We start from the raw sequence: 19,531 nt of genomic DNA, 5'->3' as shown, positions 1-19,531 counted from the left end.
TATTCATGCTAAGAATTGCTGGAAAAAAACGTACATGTTCAAATTTAACAATATAAGGCATTCTCCCACATTTTGTCCCTTGAAACCATCTCCCTTAATGTTTTGTTGTTTCAACTTAAAATTCCAACAGTTTCAAGCTAAGCTGATGTCTCATTTTTATTCCCCTACATTTGAGCAAATTGGCACAGGAGATCAAGTACCATTTTCAAACCAAGTGGTTTCTACTGGTATCAAAGGTTAATTCAGTATATGTTACCTGTTGGCAAAGCATTATTATTTTGCTCACTGGAGGTTGAGTAATAACCTTGCACATGCCCTTTATCCATGTCACATTCAGAGACACCTTGGGGACGTTAATGATATATTAAAAGTTCGCACCACAGTAAAATGTATTCTTTTCTGTTGTTGTTAAAGTATATTTAACACAGAGAGAACTTTATTTTGTAATTGCCTGTGCTCTACTTGATCTGGTTGCAATCTGCCAGTTGTCAGCTATAGCTCAGTGATAGCACTGTCATCTCTGACTCAGAAACACGTAGGTTTCAGTACCACTCGACAAACATGCCAGTGTATGACTGAGGGAGTGTTGCACTGTTGGGGGTAGTCATGTGGAGGAAGCAATTTACTGAGGCTCTATTTGCCCTCTTGTGTAGATGTAATAGACCCCAAGGCACTATTTTAAAGAAAAGCAAGATAGTTCCCCTCTTTGTCCTGGCCAATTTTTACCCCTGAACCAACATCAATATAAGACAGATCATCTGGCCATTTATCTTATTGCTGTTTGGGGAACTGTACTCAAATTGCCTGCCATATTTCCTATATTACAACAGTGACAGAACTTCATAAAAGAAAAAGAGCACTTTAAAAGTGAACAAACTGGACACAAAATGTTAATTTACCTCAACGAAGAGTTAAAATTCATGATCAATTCTTCTGCTGAATGATCAGCTGAACCTTTGAAAGCCAATGAAATTATATGGAAACACATTTCAACAGAAACACAGGAACAACATTGTTCCAAGTTTGCAAATATCTACATTTTACCTACTGAGAAAATGTAGGTTAACCTTGGGAAGGGAAATCGTTAGCTTAATCCTAAAATCTTGTAGAAAATGTGATCAGCAGACTCTACAAGAGTTCCAAAATGCAAAGTTGAAGGCTACATTGCAGTGCAGAGTTTGTTCTCTTCTGATATTCACACAGATTTTCCTGAAACAATCACTAGTTATTGATCTCGAACAGGATCCCAGCTGCTACCTTATTTGCTATCTATCTGAAGCCACTGTGGTCAGTTAGTGGAAACTCACCACTGCCCTAAATGAGATCAGTTAACTCAACACAGCCTGTTAGCTTCCTGGAAGTAAAATATATTTTAAGATATTTTGATCTGTTAATCACAAAACTTATTGTTTATCTAAACATGCAGCATGATGTTTGCACCACAGTAAGCACAATCCAAATGAGCTTACTTTTGCAGTTCTGTAACCCCTCTGCAACACACTGAAGGTTGCACTATTCTTCATCATAGATATATATAATTCATTCTGCTGACTTCAATTTCAGTATCATAATGGATAATAAACAACATGCCCTCATAACAGATCATCACTTGAGCACAGTGTTAATTGGGCTGTTTTCCACTCGATGTTAAAGGAGAACAGTGTACCCAATTTGATTTAAAAAAATACTCAAAATGAAGAGTGTCTTTAGCATGGCATCTAAGCATATCAAAGTGCTTTGGTTCAGCAGTAGCACTCTGAGTTGGAAGGTTGTGAGTTCAAGTCCCATTCCAGAGACTTAAGTGCATAATCTAGGCTGGCACGCCACTGCAGTGTTGAAGGACTGGTACAGCTTTCAGAAGGGACAGTAAATTGAGGCTCCGTCTGCCCTCTCAGATGCATGGAAGCGAACCAACGGTGCTATTCTGAGCAAGAAACATGTTCTGCCCAACATTTAATCCTCAACCAATTCTTCTAAAACAGAGTACCTGGTCATTATCTCTGTGTCAAATTGGTTGACTTATTTCCTACATTTACAACAGTGACTAAACTTCAAAAGTACTTAATTAGTTGTAAACTGCTTTGGGGGTCATGAAAGGCACTACATAAATGCAAGTTTTTTCTCAAAATGCTTCATCTACTGAATTAATTTTGAGGGCAGTGGACTTTTTATGTAAACAGTTGCATTAACACTGGCCTTTATTTAGTTCAGTTTCTTACATTTAATCTATTCAATCCAGGTTCTTTATCCTCACAGCTGAATTACATGCCCATGAATGACTGCAGGAAAGATTAGCATGCATAGCTGGCTGAGGAGAACTGTTGGGGAATTAGCATCATTAGAGGTTCGCTCTGCCTCTCTCCCATGCTGCAGATTACCTACAACTCCTCAATATCAAAGTCCACTGATGTCCCTCACCTAAATGGACATAAAAATACATTTCAAATATCAACTGAAATAGATGGCAAAAAAAGTAATAGGCTTAAGGAAATTAAAAGTCATAAGTGCAAGAGGAAGTGAACAATATTCTAATGCAATCAAGCAACTTTGAACTTTAGTACAATTTGAAAGGAAATATGCAACTGACAAGTCTATTAAAAATAGAAAGGAAGCATATCAAGAATCACAGACTGAGAGATAGATGACATTCAGGTCCTTAAATAAAGAATCAACTGATACACAGATAATTTTAGAATCTATACACATATATATTGTGCGCGTATGAGTAGTGCTATGCTAATTTTAACAGTGCTTTGTGGGAGTATAAATGCAATCAATGTGGGAGCCAACATGTACCAATACTCATCCCTTTGATTGTTCATTATTTTGGAAAACATGTTAAAACAAGAGTTATTTATGCCACTTGCTAAGTCACACAAAAAAAGTTTGCTGTCATATCAAGGTGACTTGCACAGTACCCAGAATCTGTTATTGAAGAGAAGCAATTGGTATGAGATGGCACAGGATTGCTACACAATGGAACTGTATGGCAAGGGTGCAGTCCGTCGGTCCTGATAGGAACATTAGCAGGCTTGATAGAGAGAATGTTCATGAATGTTCATGAAGATGCATGGGTTGTGTTATTCTTTTACCAAAAAAAAAACACAGGTCTAGAAGCCAAGGCCTATAATGCAAGTTAGAAACTGAGGCAAATTCTACAATAGATTTGTTCAAGCCAAGCTTAGTTTTTAGAAGCCTGTAAAGGTTATAGGAGAAATTGAAGACATGGAGAAAAAGGAGCACTACAGTCTACAGCCATATGGGCCCTAAGTTCTAGAATTGTCTCCTCAAACCCCTCCACCTCTCTCACCTCTCCAAGACTTTATTTAAAACCTCATCTTTGACCAAGAATTTGGTCACCTGTTTCTTTCTTTGGATCGATGACAATGTTTCACCTGGCTCCTACAACTGTTCAACCACTCTCGGGCAACACACAAGCTACCTAATATTTGGCAGAAGGCACATGTAATAGCACTATTAAAGCCCAGAAAAGATCCCTCAGATCCTAAGAGTTTTCGGCCAATTTCACTGCTTTGCCACACCAATAAGCTGTTTGAACGCCTGATATTCAATAGGATAGCACCAACTGTAAATGAGAAGATCATTCCAGACCAAGCAGGTTTCCGCCTCGGCAAATCAACAACAAGCCAACTGCTCAACCTCACACAACATATCGAACATGGTTTTGAGCAAGGGATGGTAACAGGTGCTGTTTTTGTAGACCTGTCCGCAGCATATGATACAGTGAACCACAGACGTCTCCTCTGCAAGATCCTAGAGATGACAAAAGATATTCACTTAACAGAGCTGTTAGAAAGCATGCTTCAGAATCGCCGGTTCTATGTTGAACTAGGTGGGAAGCGCAGTAGGTGGTGTATTCAGAAGAATGGTCTTCCTCAGGGAAGCGTGCTTGCACCGCTGCTGTACAACATCTACACGAATGACCAACCTATAGACGGTGTCACAGGCCGTTTTATATATGCTGATGACTTATGTGTCACTGCCCAGGCACTGATTTTAACACCGTGGAGAAAATGCTTTCTGAAGCATTAGAGGGACTAACATCTTACTATGAAGAAAACCACCTTCGCGCAAACCCATCAAAGACGCAAGATTGTGCATTCCACCTCAGAAACCGTGAAGCCAAACGCCAGCTTAAAGTAACCTGGTGTGGAGCAACACTGGCACATTGCGAGCACCCTATCTACTTAGGAGTCACCCTTGACAGATGCCTCACCTTCAAGAACCACATTGAAAAGACAAAAGGCAAATGTGAGTGCACGAAACAACATCCTGAATAAGCTCACTAACACAAAATTGGGACCAAGCTCGAAAACATTACGAACCAGTGCACTTGCTCTTTGCTATTCCACTGCCGAATACACCTGCCCTGCATGGGAAAGATCTACTCATGCTAAGAAGATGGATGCCGTTCTGAATGCAAGCTGCCGACTTATCACAGGTTGTTTAAAACCAACAAACACCAACAGCCTATATATCCTGGAGGGTATCGCTCCCCCTGATATAAGAAGAACGGTAGCCAGCAAGAAAGAGCGACTCCATCAAACATCAGAGGAGAGACACCATCTACATGGTCATACACCTACACCCAGCCACCTAAAGTCAAGGAAGAGCTTCATGAACAGTGTTGTTCCATTACAATCAACCCCATCTGAAGCCCGCATCGCCTTGTGGAAAGACCAGCTCGCCAGTCTCGAACAATCCCCAGCGATGGAAATTCTACCAGATGAAAGCCTTCCCCCAGGAGCTAATTGCAACTGGGCAACCTGGAAGTGCCTTAACAGACTTAGGACTGGTGTAGGTTGTTCAAAGGTGTCACTAAGCAAATGGGGATATACAACCTGCCCGACAACTTGTGAGTGTGGAACTGAGCCACAGACTATGCAACATCTCCTGCAATGCCTATCGCTAGAGTAACCCTGCATTGTTGCAGATCTTGCCGAATTCAACAACAAGGCGCAAAAATATGTCCAGTTCTGGCTGGGCCATGTATAGACTGTCTGTGGACACGATAAGAAGAAGACCTGATAATGCTCTTTGGGATGTTTTACTATGTTAAAGGTGCTACATAAATGTAAGCTGTTGCTGTTTTGTATATTGTACACTTATACATTCACACAGATCTCTGATTTCACCCCACAGGCTATATTCGAAGGATTGGATCATATTTCACAATTGTTTGTAATGAAAGCAGGTGTATGATATAAATGAACCACCAAGTTATAGCTTTAACACTAGTAAACTGATAGCCTGCTTGCGCTATCATGTCATAAAATGTGAGCATTTAGATATTTAAGCTCATACAACTGCATAGCAAACTAATTAATGGCCCAATGGTGTAATGATGTCTTTACATAAGTGGGTCACTGAAATTTTATTTTTATTCCAAAACAAGTTCCCAATGGTTATAACTCACACTGGACTTTGATTTAATGAACAAATTCTCTGACTGCTTCAGTTATGAGTCATGCATATATCAGCCCTAGATGAGGTGAACTGGCAGAAGGAATGAAGATGCTGAAATGTTGGTGTGCAATTTGCCTCTGCCTGCAGTGGAAGGAAGAACAGGGAAACTGTGATGGTCAACACTGGGAGAAAAAAATCATTTTGTAAAATAAAGCAGATATGGCCAAGAGGGACAATGCAGTTAAGGGCTGAGGAGACAACCCTTATTTGGGATGCAAATAAAGGTTGGAATGGAAAAGTAAGAATATTTTTACTGGAGGTGTTGCAGATGTCCATCAAATGAAGGGTAAAGAAATGGTGCAAATAAAGTAACCGTCGAGCTATCAAATCCAAACACATGAGCATGAGCATAATATATCTAATTTTAAATTATCAGATGGGATGCAAGTGATTCCATGACATGATTCAAAGTTGTCCTGGCTAACATCTATTTCAAAACCAATGTCACTGAATCTCATTGTTGTTGTCAGAGATTATTGTGTGCAAATAAGTTGTCACGTTTCATTATATAACAACCGTGACAATACCAAAAAAGTACTTGTTTGTGAAGTGCTTTGGGATGTCTTAAGGATGAGAAAGGCAAGTTTTCCCATTATTTCTATGAACTTCACATGGTCCAGAGAATAACAAAGAACTGAAAATGTTCCTGTGCAGTAAAAAGTATAATCAACGGTAACGAATCCATATCTGAACAAAGCAGCCACATTCTGGTCAAAAGTCAAATCTCCCCTATAAGCAGTTCTCACTCAGCACACACAAAATGTACATTCTCACTCTCAATTTCACTAAGGAAAAGAACTAGGTTGATTATTATTTGTAGTTAATTGGGAAAAGGGTTCTTTATGGGATATTATCAAAAACATAAACCTTGAGCAGCATAGCTTCAAACGCCCATGATTCTCAAAACATTTGAAACTATTGCAGCTTTATCCTCACCGCTATGGTATCATCAGAACCGTTCAAACATGTGTTAACCACACATCACATTTATCTCCTGTTCTATGTTTACTGCACCGGTGACAAAGTGACAACAAAAAACATACAAGCCGTGAGAGTGGCACAACTCAATAATGCTCAGAATAAAGCTAGCCAGCCACTTTGCAGCCATGCCTTCCTTTTGCTTGTTACCCTCAGCAGATTTGCCCCATTCACAGTCTTACCGGACACAGATCTTGACAGAGGTTGTGACGGAGCACGTTCCCTTCTCATCCCGTGGCTTTCCAAGACAGCAGCCAATGTACTACCTTCCCTGCCACAATCAGCTCATTGAACTCTTTCTGGCGCTCGTCTGCAGTCCTGGGGATAAGAGTGACAATGCCACCTCCCTCCATATGACACACGAGACATGCTTCAGAAACATCCTCACATGGGTACCCAACCGTCTCTCTCTTACTTGCTATATTTTGTCCAGGAAAATCTGAGGCTTTATTTCAGTAAAAGATATTCTTTTCAGCCTCCTATCAATTCTCTGCTTCCTCCTTTGGGTGCCGCTGCCCAAATCCTTCAATTGAAGACATTCTTTAAACGTGCCACAAAATTTCACTTTAGCCTCGGTACCATTTAATTATAGTTACAGTAAGCTCAATTGCTGAAATCTTCAGCCATTTCTAAAAGGTCTCCCATATAAATTTCCACCTCCTTCTCCAACACGGTATTCCTGAGTTACATAGGAGGTGCATTTTTGAATCCTTGGTGGGTATCAAATTAACTGACCCAGCCAATCAGAATGTAAACTACATTGCTAGGGCACAACAATGACCCAATGGATTATCATGAATAGAGATTTTCCTCATTGTGGTGAAGAAATGCTGGATCTCTGCACATTAAAGTTCCCATGGTCATTATGTGAGGAAATAATAGATGCAGACTTATGTCCTATCACTCTGTAGCACTCTGGGTTGGACTGTTCCACAGTGGCCATCAAGCAAGCTTTGGATTTTGACATTGAACAGAGAGCTAGTGAGGAATATCTATAATGATTACAGCACGTTATATTTGTATAACTTGTGCAATGTGACTGTTCAGTGTGGTGAGCACTTAGAGAAAATGATTGCTGCAATAGTGCAAGGCAATGTTCTAGGAGGATTTGAAGCTAAGAGCAAACATCTTTAAGTCAATGGGGACCCAGTAGAGCTTGGTGAGGATCATTGGCTACAGTTTTACCAAATTTAGTTAGAGGAAGTTATAGCTTTTCTAAGTCTTAACGTTGATCCGGCAATTGGAAACTACAGCAAAGGCCCAGGGATCAATGGAGAAATTTGGAAAATAAGGTTGTGTATCAAAGAAGCTTACTCCCTGTTTCCACCTGATGGTATCAAGGGTAAATTTATAAACAAGAAGAGGGGACAAGACATTTGGGCTACACCAGAGGTGACTGATCAGGCCTGGGAAAAGAAATCAATGGAGTCGATGCAATGTCCAAATTTCACAGGTGTGAGTGGAATCATTAAAGAGTAGTGCCATAGAAGATGGGCTGTGAAGAGACATTCACAGAGGATGGAGTGGTTGACGCTGTAGAAGGTGGTGGCGAGACTGTGACACAGGACGTCAATTGTAACTTTGATCAGCACTTTCTTAGAAATCCATTAGACAGTATCAGGTAGGGAATGACTGGAGCATAGACGAGAGGCAATAATTCAGGTAAAACAGCAAGTTATGCTTAAAAAGCACACTGAATATAGTCAAATATCCTGAAGGATTTTACAAAGAAGCAGCTGAAACAAGGAGCACTGGTAGAGAGGTTTTAAAGGGACAAAGGGCTTGGGGAAACAATTCTAGAGAGTGGGGCCCAAGTAGCTGAATGCACAACCACCAATGGTGGGAAAGAAAGAGTTGATGCCCAAGGCAGCAAAGTCACAGAAGAGAGTGTTTGAGGGTGAGGGTTATGAGTTGTACAGCTGCAGGAAACTGACTTTGGACATCTTTGAACATAGGAGACAGTATTTTTTGTGAGCGAACCAACAAGCAGCCTGTTCCAAATCGCTGATATTGCTCATAGATAGTCATTGATATTAGAATGGTTACAGCACAGGAGGCGGCTGCTTGGCCCATGCTGACTCTCTGTAAGGGCTACCCAGATAGTCCAACTCGCCCTTAAGGAGTTTACAAAGACACAGGTCGGCCACAAGAAGATTTTAAACAAAACAATAGCCTTTCGTCACTGATTGGCCCGTCTAATATCTAATTTTCCCTTGTCCATTCCAGCAGGCCAAAGGTTAATGCAGGCTATGAGGAACCCAATTCCCAAATGGGTCCTATGATCCACTTATCCTGGATGGCCTGAAACCTCCCCCAGACAAGGAGTTTGACCTTTCAGGCAGTTCTGAGATAGTATGCTCTGTAGTGTGGTTTGAATAATGCCAAAACGTACGGAACTGTGCAAGAACCTCCCCCAACTCCCTAATAATGTATCTCCAAGTGGTGTCCACTGTGCACTGCATAGAGTACCCTGACCTGAGACAGTGTGGTAATTTGGTACAACTCAAGAAACCAAGCTCAATAGTCTGCCACTCATTACATACCTGTTAAACTGCAAAATGTGGCTGAAAATATTGGGCTTTCAACATAGTTTTTGAGATATCCTATTGGAAGAGGATTTTTTCTTTGCTTTGCTTACACTGCAAAACCAGTGTCCTCTGTGCTTTAGTCAGAACAATGTTTGCTGCAGTAGATATTGGTCCATCTAACCCACCCCTCCATCCATTTCCTTACTGTGATTCTCGAACTAACAGCACTGTGTCCCCTTACTGTAGTAGAAAGATCCAGTACATAAAGGGTTAACTCTGTTAATACATGCTGTTAATGTTGTAATGTTAATCATGAAGTTGCTTAGAGTTAGCATGGTTATTGATGCAACATCAAAGTTAAGTACATCAGCCTTATGACAACACAAGACTTGAATCAAACTGTAAGTAAATTATCTCAGTCTATATCCAGGGGGTCAAGACCCTGGGAGAAATGTAATACAAGGATCTGGCACATTAAGGGTTAACCCAGGACTAAGTATAGTACTGCCCACTGGTGATGTAAGAAGGCACCTGACCTAGAGTTTAGTTTAGCTGTATAGAGCTAGGTAGCGATATGTAAGGACATGCTCTGGAGTCCTCTCCATATTGGTGCCATCTACTGTAAATATGTATATAGTTCAGTAATGTTAATAAAAACTTCTTGGTAACTTCTGCAAGGCTGCTTAATGGTGTCTAAGCAGTACACACAACAGGTAGTGACAACCCAACAAGACACCTTCCTCGATTATTCACCAATCTTTTTTGTAAACATACTGCAGTGAGACATGAGTGTGTCAGCTGAACTCCAGACAGATAACCTCCACTGCCTCACTCATATCAACCAGATCTGCAACAAAGACCAGGGTTTTCCCATCCTGCCAGCGATGGGCATTGTCAATGGGTGGGATGGGAAATTTTTAGAGCAGCCAAAGGTTTCACCCATGATGATGCCTGCCGCTGGTGGGATCAGAATACCCTGGCCTTTGTTACAGATCAGATTGATAATCCCACCGTAAGATTCCCAATCTTCCCAGACCAACCATGAGTTTCCTGGAATCAGGGGTTCTTATTTTTGCCACCTCCAGCAGCCCGAAAGATGAGCAATTTCAATTTCTGTATCATTTTTCTTTATGGAAATTGTGCCCATTGATCTAAATTATTTGATAACCAGTGCTCATCATGCCACACATTGCTAAACCAGTAAAGTCAAGGAAGGCTCAGCCAGAAAGAAATGTTAGGTGTCAGCTGTGGCTCAGTTGGTAGCACTCTCACCTCAGTCAGATGGTTATGGATTTAAGTCCACTCCAAGACCTGACCACAAAAATCAAGCTGAGACTTCTGTGCAGTAATGAGGGAGTGCTGCACTGTCACAGGTGGCATCTTTCAGATGCGATGTTAAACTGAGATCCTGTCTGCCTTCTCAGGTAGATCCCATGACACTATTCTGAAGAGCAGGAGACCGCTCCCTGGTATCCTGACCAATATTTATCCCTCAATCAACATCACAAAACAGGGTCCCAACTCCAGCATGATGCCACCACCAAACACATCTTCCCTTCACCCCCCCCCGGCGGCAGTCCATAGGGATCGTTCCCTCCGGGACACCCTGGTCCACTCCTCCATCATCCCCCTACTCCTCAACCCCCACCTATGGCACCTCCCCATGCCCACGCAAAAGATGTAACACCTGTCCCTTCACTTCCTCTCTCCTCACCGTCCAAGGGCCCAAACACTCCTTTCAAGTGAAGCAGCATTTCACTTGCATTTCCCCCAACTTAGTCTACTGCATTCGTTGCTCCCAATGTGGTCTCCTCTACATTGGAGAGACCAAACGTAAACTGGGCGACCGCTTTGCAGAACACCTGCAGTCTGTCCACAAGAATGACTCAAACCTCCCTGTCGCTTGCCATTTTAACACTCCACCCTGCTCTCTTACCCACATCTGTCCTTGGCTTGCTGCATTGTTCCAGTGAAGCCCAACGCAAACTGGAGGAACAGCACCTCATCTTCCGACTAGGTACTTTACAGCCTTCCGGACTGAATATTGAGTTCAGCAATTTTAGGTCTTGAACTCCCTCCTCCATCCCCACCCCCTTTCTGTTTCTTCCCCCTTCCTTTTGTTTTTTCCAATAATTTTTATAGATTTTTCTTTTCCCACCTATTTCCATTATTTTTAAATCTTTTATGCCCCCCACCCCCACTAGAGCTGTACCTTGAGTGCCCTACCATCCATTCTTAATTAGCACATTTGTTTAGATAATATCACCAACTTCAACACCTCTGTGTTCTTTTGTTCTTTTGTCTGTGACATCTTTTGATGATCTGCTCCTATCACTGCTTGCTTGTCGCTACAACCACACCAACCCCCTCCACTTCTCTCCCCCCACCCAACCCCCCACCCCCACCTTAAACCAGATTATATTTCACCCCTCTCCTTGGATTCACCTAGTTCTGTCGAAGGGTCATGAGGACGCGAAACGTCAACTTTTTTCTTCTCCGCCGATGCTGCCGGACCTGCTGAGTTTTTCCAGGTAATTCTGTTTTTGTTTTGGATTTCCAGCATCCGCAGTTTTTTTGTTTTTATCACAAAACAGGCTATCTAGTCGTTATCACATTGCCATTTGTGGGAGCTTGCTGTGCGCAACTTGGCTGCCGTGTTTCCTACAATACAATAGTGACTACACTTCAAAAGTACCTCATTGGTTGTAAAGTGATAGTGAAAGGTGCTATACAAATGCACATCTTTCATTTTACCTTTGGTTACTGTTATTAAAGTAGAACAAAATGGAGAGTCATGGCCCAGTAACCAGCCTAAAGAAGTTTTTTGCATTTATAGGCCAATGCCCTCCCAGAATACAAAAGAAACCAATTGGAGTGGACCAGGTAGAGGTGGGTCTTACCTCTCACACTCAGTCCTAATGCTGTTGGCGGATAGATGCTGCTGATTAGTGAAAAATCTCAGTCTCAGCACCAAAAGAATAATTAACAATAGATGCTGTTCAGTGCAAGTTAAAGATACGAACTAGTAGGCTACTCAACCCCTTGGGCATGCTCCGCCATTCAGTAAGCTGAACTCCACAGTCCCACCTCTCCTGAAAACCTTTTCACCCCCACCCCTCCCCTTGCTTATCAGGAATGTATCTAGCTCTGACTTAGAAATATTCAAAGACTCTTCCTCCACCGCCTCTTGAGGAAGAATTCCAAAGACTCATGACCCTCTGAGAAAAAATTTCTCCTCATTTCGTCTTAAATGGGTGACCCCTTATTTTTAAACAGCGACCCCAACTTCTAGATTCTCCCACAAGAGGAAACATCCTCTCCACATCCACCCTATCAAGGCCTCTCAGGATCTAATATGTTTCAAATACCAACCCTGTTCTAAAAACTTACAGAGCAAAAACTCACTCTAGTTGTGTGTATACAAGCTTCTTATAAAGTCATTTCTGTTTGCATACCAACCCCCTCAATAATTGGTTCACTGCATTTCTCAAATGCTGAAGAGTACTTAGCTTCTGCATAGATGCACAGGAAGCCATGGGAGGGAAAAAGGGAAGCAGCTGTCGCAAAGCTGACAGTGACCAGCGCTTTAAGTGCTTTCAGTTGCAAGCTTTTGAAAAACGGGCAAATGCACAAGGGCAACCTAAGGCTAGCCCTGTGAGTCTGGAGGTTCGCTTACCTGTGAATAGGCTACAGAAGTTAAGTAGTGGTCCATATTCTTAGAACCTTGATACGCCATGGAAATAACATCAGCCATGTCAACTGAATGCACGATTTCTGGCAGTAAACACCTTACATCGTGGAGCCCATTGCAACACTATAAAAGGAGGTTAACTGTCACATCTGACTGTGGCGTCACTTCCTGGCTAGATTTCAGATAAGGACATAAACAGCAACACGGAACCTTTGTGCTGTCAAGAAGCAAAAAAAAGTGCACTGAAGCTTGAAGCTTCCGGAGCCTATCGCTTTAATGTGTGGTCAGGGACAAAAAAGGAACAGAACAACTTTGCGACTAATTTGGTACGGCCTCTAGTGTCTTGATTTGCCATGCATCATTACACAGCTACCGCACTCAATGCTCCACCGTGAACAGGGGATGTATTTATACATAGCACATCAGAGCATTCAAGAACTTGCAAGTTATCTAAGATCATGCTTGTGTTTTTGAATATTTAACAGTGGAGTCACATCCGCCTATAGTTATTGACACCAGATACCACCTTCACACCTCTTCACTTAGTCTGCTGAGCGAAGTACCTTCAAAACTGCAAACAAGAGCAGAGAGACCAAATCATTCGCTTTGCTGAAACATTTTCTTTTTTAAATTAGCCCTTGAGTTTTCACACATGTATGAGAAGAAACAACCAGCTGGCTAAGACCCAATCTCTTGTGATGTGTCACTATGTTAATGGCGCGATATCAATGCTAGTTGTTGTAAATATACCACATAGCATAGCTACATGGCAACAATGGTATAACTATGTATGACACAATGAGTGGGATTTTCCAGTCCTGCAGGCGGCAGGCATATAGTTACTTTTGGCCGGTCTCCAAATTTCCCTGTCCCACCTGCTGCTGGCGGCACTAGAAAATTCCAGCCAATGTTTCCCTGCAAGTGAACTCTAATACATAGACAGAATCATTGGGTGGTTCGGTGAGGCCATAGCCTTTCCCCATTCCAATCACCTTGAGGTCAACCAATTTTATATGTCTGGTCTCAAGTAGAACTAACGACAAATAATTTGCTCACTTAAGTTTTAACTTTCTTATCGCCTTGTGTTTTTGAACCTGATGTCAGGAATGATGCATTGGTCTTGGTCAGCTGTGGGTTCAAGTCCCTACCCCAGGACTTGAGCACAAAAATCAAAAGCTTCAAATTCTGAAGGTGAGACGTTAAACGGAGATAAAAGCAAAATACTATGGATTTTGGAATTCTGCAATAAAAACAGCAAATGCAGGAAGACCACAGCAGTTCAAAAAAAGAGTTAACATTTTGATATACAGACTCGAAACATTAACTCTGTTTCTCTCTCCACAGATGCTGCCAGGCCTGTTGAATTTTTCTAGCATTTCCTGACACTTAACTGAGCCTCTGTCTGCCCTCCCAGGTGGATGTAAATGATACAGAACACTATTCTGGCAAACTGCAGGGGAGTTATCATTGGTGCCTTGGCCAATATTTATCCCTCCATCAAAATTCCAATAACAGATTATCTGGCTGTTATCACATTGTTGTTTGTGGGAGCTTGCTATTTGCAAATTGCTTACCATGTTTCCTACATGACAACAGTGACCACACTTCGAAAGTACTTAATTGGTTGTAAAGCGTTTTGGGACATCCTGTGGATGTGAAACCTGCTATATAAATGCAAGGCTTTTTTTGGATGAGGTAGAGCACAGATTCACATAAATGATGTCAGGGCTTCAAGGGGGCTAAAATACAAGGACAAGTTGTATAAATCTTCTTCGCAATCCCGAGTTTAGAAGGTTATTAAGGATTTTGAAAATGGGCAAGGGACTTGCTAGGGTGGGGGGCATCCAGAACAAAGGGGTATATCTCAAAATTAGAACTAGGTTATTTAGAAGTGACATCTGTAAACAATTTTTTTCACACAAAATGTCGTGGAAATCTGGAACTCTCTATACCAAAACATTGTGGATGCTGCATCAATTAAACGCTCAAGACTGGGATCAACATATTTGCATTATAATGCTCTTTACAGTCAATGAAGTACTTTTGAAGTGTTGTAATGATAACAAGGGATAGCGATCAAAGGTGGGTAAATGGAGCTGAGGCACAGGTCAGGTTATGATCAAATAAAAAGGCAGAGTAGGCTGCAGGGATGGCTTACTCACATCCCAATTTTAAGTTCGCAGTGGATAACCTATCGAGAATCAGGCCTTTTGGTTGCCAGTTTTTAGCAGCATTTACAACGGAGCTGGAGAGCAAAACCTGAAGCACTTGTTTTTTTCCCAAGTATTGGTACAACCACAACAACTGGGTCAGGTTTCTGAGGAGAGGCTACATTTCTTTCCGGTACTTTTGCATTTTTGTTCCAGCATTTACACTCATTTGTTTTTAATCACAAAGGGTAGGATTCATTGGCAAATGTGGTCAATCAGCAAAGTAAAGAAAAATGGTTAACTTAAGCAATGGAGAAGAAGAATAAAGTATTTGAGGGACTTTATAGCAAGCCAAATGTTAAAACACGTTGCAAATAAATACAGGTAAACTCCTTAAACATACAAGGTGGGTGCACCTACTGCTCTGTACTTTCATTCACCTCTACCAAAGTTGCTTTGTTAACGGTGCATGTTTTGTAGGTGGCAGCTGTGATTCAGTGGGTAGCACCCCTACTTTTGACTCTAAAGGTTATGAATTTAAGTCCCACTTGAAATAGTTGAGCACAAAATCTAGGCTGTTGCTCTGGTGCAGCACTTGGGAGTGCTTTACTGTCAGAAGTGTTGGCTTTTGGGTGAGATATTAAACCTCTCAAACGGATGTAAAAGATCGCATGGCACTATTTCAAATAGCTGTGGAGGTTCCCAGGTGCCCTGGTCAATATTCCTTCCTCAAACACCACCACTAAAAACTAACGACCTGGTCATTATCTTAGTGCAGTTTGTGGAAGCTTGCTGTCTGCATATTGGCTGTTGTGTTTCCTACACTGCAACAATGACCAAACTTCAAAAATATTTAATTGGCTGTGTTTTGGGAGATCTGGTGGGACACCTTGTGAAAGGTGCTATATAAATGGAAGTTCTTTCTTTTTTTAAGTTGTGATGAAGCAAAAAAAAAAGTTAATTTTATTTATGCCCCTCAGCCAGTCAGTAGATGCAGAGTGTAGGCTAGAACCAAACAAAATCAACAAAGTCACAAGCTCAAACCCCATTCTGTGCTTAGTTAGGTAGTGATAAGGATGGAATTGCTGCTCTCAATACCCGTGGCTTAACCATACGAATGGGGGTAAAAAAATAAGCCAGGTATTGCCACACTGCACCTTATTCAATGACTCCTGAAAAGTGCTGGAAGGCAGGTGAATTCAGGAATGAGTGAAGCAATGATCCAATCTATGATCAAAGAACCAGCCAACATTGACTACCCAGATTGGGTGCTTAGGAGGGAAAGGGTAGGATGCATGCAGAGTCAACTGCTGGGCCTTCTAGAGAGGAGGGGTGAAAACTACAGGGGGGGAGGAGAAGAGCCAGATAAACTCATGCGTTAAAGAGGCAGATAATTTATATAATTTATATTAACTGACAAAAAACATACTTTTCTTCAGATTTAGGGCTACTGAGTTCAGACTCCATGACTATAATAACAATACCTATTAATATCTCTATGGCCCTCAAAACAATGCACCTTTAAATTTAAAAAAATCTATTCAGTTTGCGACACAATCAACGTCTGTTGAAGTGGAACCAAACTTTCTTTATACTGGATTCCAACACTGTTCGTTGAAATGACCTGTATTTCAATCTTGTGTACTTTCTGTAGATGACAAAGAGATTATGATGAAAGGGCATTAACCCTTCCTTTGCCTCTGTGCTGGTGTTTTCACTGGAACTGCACTTTATTAAAGTGCTCCCATATCTTCCTACATTGAAGTGCTCAGAGAAGGAAGGAAGGAAGAAAGGGAGATGGAGTGGCAGTACTGATCAGGGAAGCCATTGCAGTGTTGCAAAGAGGAGATGTCTTTGAGGGGGCAAGGACAGAATCCCTTTGGTTAGAGCTGAGAAGCAATAAAGGTTAGGTCACGCTTCATTGGGTATTCTATAGACCTCCAAGTAGTGACAGAAAGAGAGAGAGAACAAATCTACAAGGGAATCACAGATGTGCTGCACATGATACTGGGGCACTTTAATTACCCAAATATTGATTGGAATAATGTTATAGTTCAGGATAAGGAGGGGGAGGAATCACTGAGTACATTCAGAAGAACTTCCTTTATCAGTATGTTCCTGGCCGAACTAGAAAGGAGGCATTGGTGTTCCTGATGCTCTTAAAATGAGCTGCGCTAAATGGACTAAGGCCTGGATCTTCGCTGCTGAATTGGAAGCGCAGAGTTGGGACATTTCCTAGCACTGTGAACCTGACCTGGGAAAATGTGGTCTGGAAGAGTTGGGATTTTTGTTCTGGGGCCATTAAGTGGGGGACGCGGGAGTGAAGTGAAACGAGAGTTGGGCCCACAGACCCTGCAATCAGTGAAAAGGCTGCTAGGTGTGGAAGCAGGTTGGGTGGAAGGCCTGCTTCTGTGCTCTGGCACTTTGGCAAAGTTTTAAAGAAACTAATAAAACAAAATATATGCCTCCAGCCCTCACCCCTCCACATACTCAGCATGCCCCATCCATGCCAATCCATGCCTCCTACCCACCCTCAAACCCTCCATGCCACCAGATATGCCCACCCACCCCATAACCCCCTATATTCTCTATGGCACATGCCATGTACCCAACTCCATAACCACCCAAAGCCTTCATGCCAACCTATGTACATGTGCCCATAGCAAGCAATGTTTTTTAAAAAACAGTCAAGACATTTTTTTCCTCAAAACTTTAAAGGGCAGGACTTTTAAATGCCTTGACAACTCTCTGACAGTAGGTCTTGACAGGTCCTCTTGACAGTTCTGACAGCTCCCTTTAACTGATGCTTCTGACAGTTGATTTTGACAGGTCTGTTGACAATTCTAATGTGCTTGATGGTAATGTGTTTATGCACTTTTTACGCACATTTATGCCTAATTTTAATACTTCCAAAGGGCACCTGACATATCCAAAAGGGCACCTGACATATCCAAAAGCGTTCCTGACCTCCATCAAAGCAGGGAAAGTGGATAAAATAGCAGTGGCTGACTACTTTGGAGATAGTGACCATAATAGTTAAACTTAGCATCATTATGGAAAAGAACAAAGATAAAACAGGAGTAAAAGTTCTAAATTGGAGGAAGATAAATTTTACGAAACTGAGAAGTGATCTGGCAAAAGTGGACTGGACACACTACTTGAAGGAACATCAGTGAAAAATCAGTGGGAGGCATTCTAAAGTGAGATTCTACGGGCACAGCGCAGACATGTCCCCACAAAGAGCCCTCTGGTTATCTGGAAGCATACAGGGTAAGATAAAGCAGAAAAAGAAAGCTTATGACAATCACAGAAAGCTTAATACTGTAGAAAGCCTACAGGAGTATAGAAAGTACAGGGATGAAGTAAAAAAGGAAACTAAGAAAGCAAAGAGAGGATACGAAAAAATATTGGCAGGTAAAATCAAGGAAAACCCAAAGATGTTTTAACAGTACTTCAAGAGCAAGAGAATAACTAAGGAAAGGGCAGGACCTATCAGAGATATACAAGTTAACTTATGCACGGATGCAGAATATATGGACAGGGTTCTTAATGAGTACTTTGTCTCTGTCTTCACAGAGGAGAGGCATTCTAGTTAAACAGGAAGACTGCAAAATGTTAGATACAATAAGGATAATGAGAGGGGAAGTACTGGAGGGACTGTCATCCCTAAAGGTGGGTAAATCACCAAGGTTGGTTGGATTGTATCCCAGGCTGTTAAAGGAAGCCGGGGGGAAATAACAGATTTTCCGAGGATCATTTTCCAATCTTCAGTAGGTATAGGTGAGATACCGGAGGATTGCAGGTCTGTAAACATTGTACCATTATTTAAAAAGAGTGCAAGGGATAGGCCAAACAATTATAGGCCGGTCAGTCTGACTTCGGTGGTGGGAAAATTATTAGAATCAATCCTGAAAGACAGGATAAACTGTCACTTAGAAAGGAACAGATTAATCAGGATAGTCAGCATGGTTTTGTTAGGGGAAGGTCATGTCTTACTTAGTTAAACGATTTTTTTGAGGAAGTAACAAGGAGGGTAGTGCAGTGCATGTTGTCTATATGGATTTTAGTAAGGCATTTTGAAAAAGTCCCATATGGCAGACTGGTCAGAAAAGTAAAAGCCCATGGGGTACAATGAAATGTGGCAAGTTGGATCCAAAATTGGATCAGTGACAGGAAACAAAGGTCAACTGATGTTTTTGCGAATGGAAAGCGGTTTCCAGTGGCTTTCTACAGAGCTCAGTGTTGACCCTCTTGCTGTTTGTTGTAAATATTAATGATTTGAACTTAAATATGGGAGGCATGATTGGGAAATTTACAGATGACACAAAAATTGGCCATGTATTTGATTGTGGAGAGGATAGCTGTCAACTCCAGAGTGATAGCAATGGTTTGGTTGAGTGGGTGGAAAAGTGGCAAATGGAATTCAGTCCAGAAAAGTGTGAGGTAATGAATTTGGGGAGGGCAAACAAAGCTAGGAAATACACAATAAATGGGAGGATGTTGAGAGGGGAGAGGAAGTGAGACACTTTGGTATACTTGTCCAGAGGTCCCTGAAGGTGGCAGAACAGGTAGATAAGGTGGTGAAGAAAGCATATAGCATGCTTTCCTTTATTGGATGAGGTATTGAGTATAAAAGCAGGGATGTAATGCTGGAACGGTATAAAACGTTGGTTAGGCCACAGCTGGAATTTTGTGTA

The 19,531-nt window shown here is 41.7% G+C and overlaps 1 protein-coding gene across 6 annotated transcripts in view; it reads right to left on the bottom strand.

Annotated features, from left to right (window-relative positions):
* Positions 1–19,531, bottom strand: part of LOC121269049 (rho GTPase-activating protein 27-like) — a 201,565-nt gene that overhangs the window by 64,792 nt on the left and 117,242 nt on the right. The window contains exon 1 of one of the 6 annotated variants that reach the window (XM_041173459.1): positions 12,670–12,825. The exons of 4 other annotated variants lie outside the window; for them this stretch is intronic. In XM_041173459.1, coding sequence (XP_041029393.1) covers positions 12,670–12,747 — 78 coding nt within the window. In that variant the 5' untranslated portion in view covers positions 12,748–12,825. Of the gene's footprint in view, positions 1–899; positions 951–12,669; positions 12,826–19,531 lie in introns of those variants that run through there. One more of the 6 variants, XM_041173461.1, reaches the window with a different exon arrangement.

This window comes from Carcharodon carcharias, chromosome 23, assembly GCF_017639515.1.
Source record: "Carcharodon carcharias isolate sCarCar2 chromosome 23, sCarCar2.pri, whole genome shotgun sequence".
NCBI classification, from domain to species: domain Eukaryota; kingdom Metazoa; phylum Chordata; class Chondrichthyes; order Lamniformes; family Lamnidae; genus Carcharodon; species Carcharodon carcharias.
The sequence above is the reverse complement of the archived record's forward strand: the minus strand, read 5'-3'. Positions and strand labels throughout refer to the sequence as shown.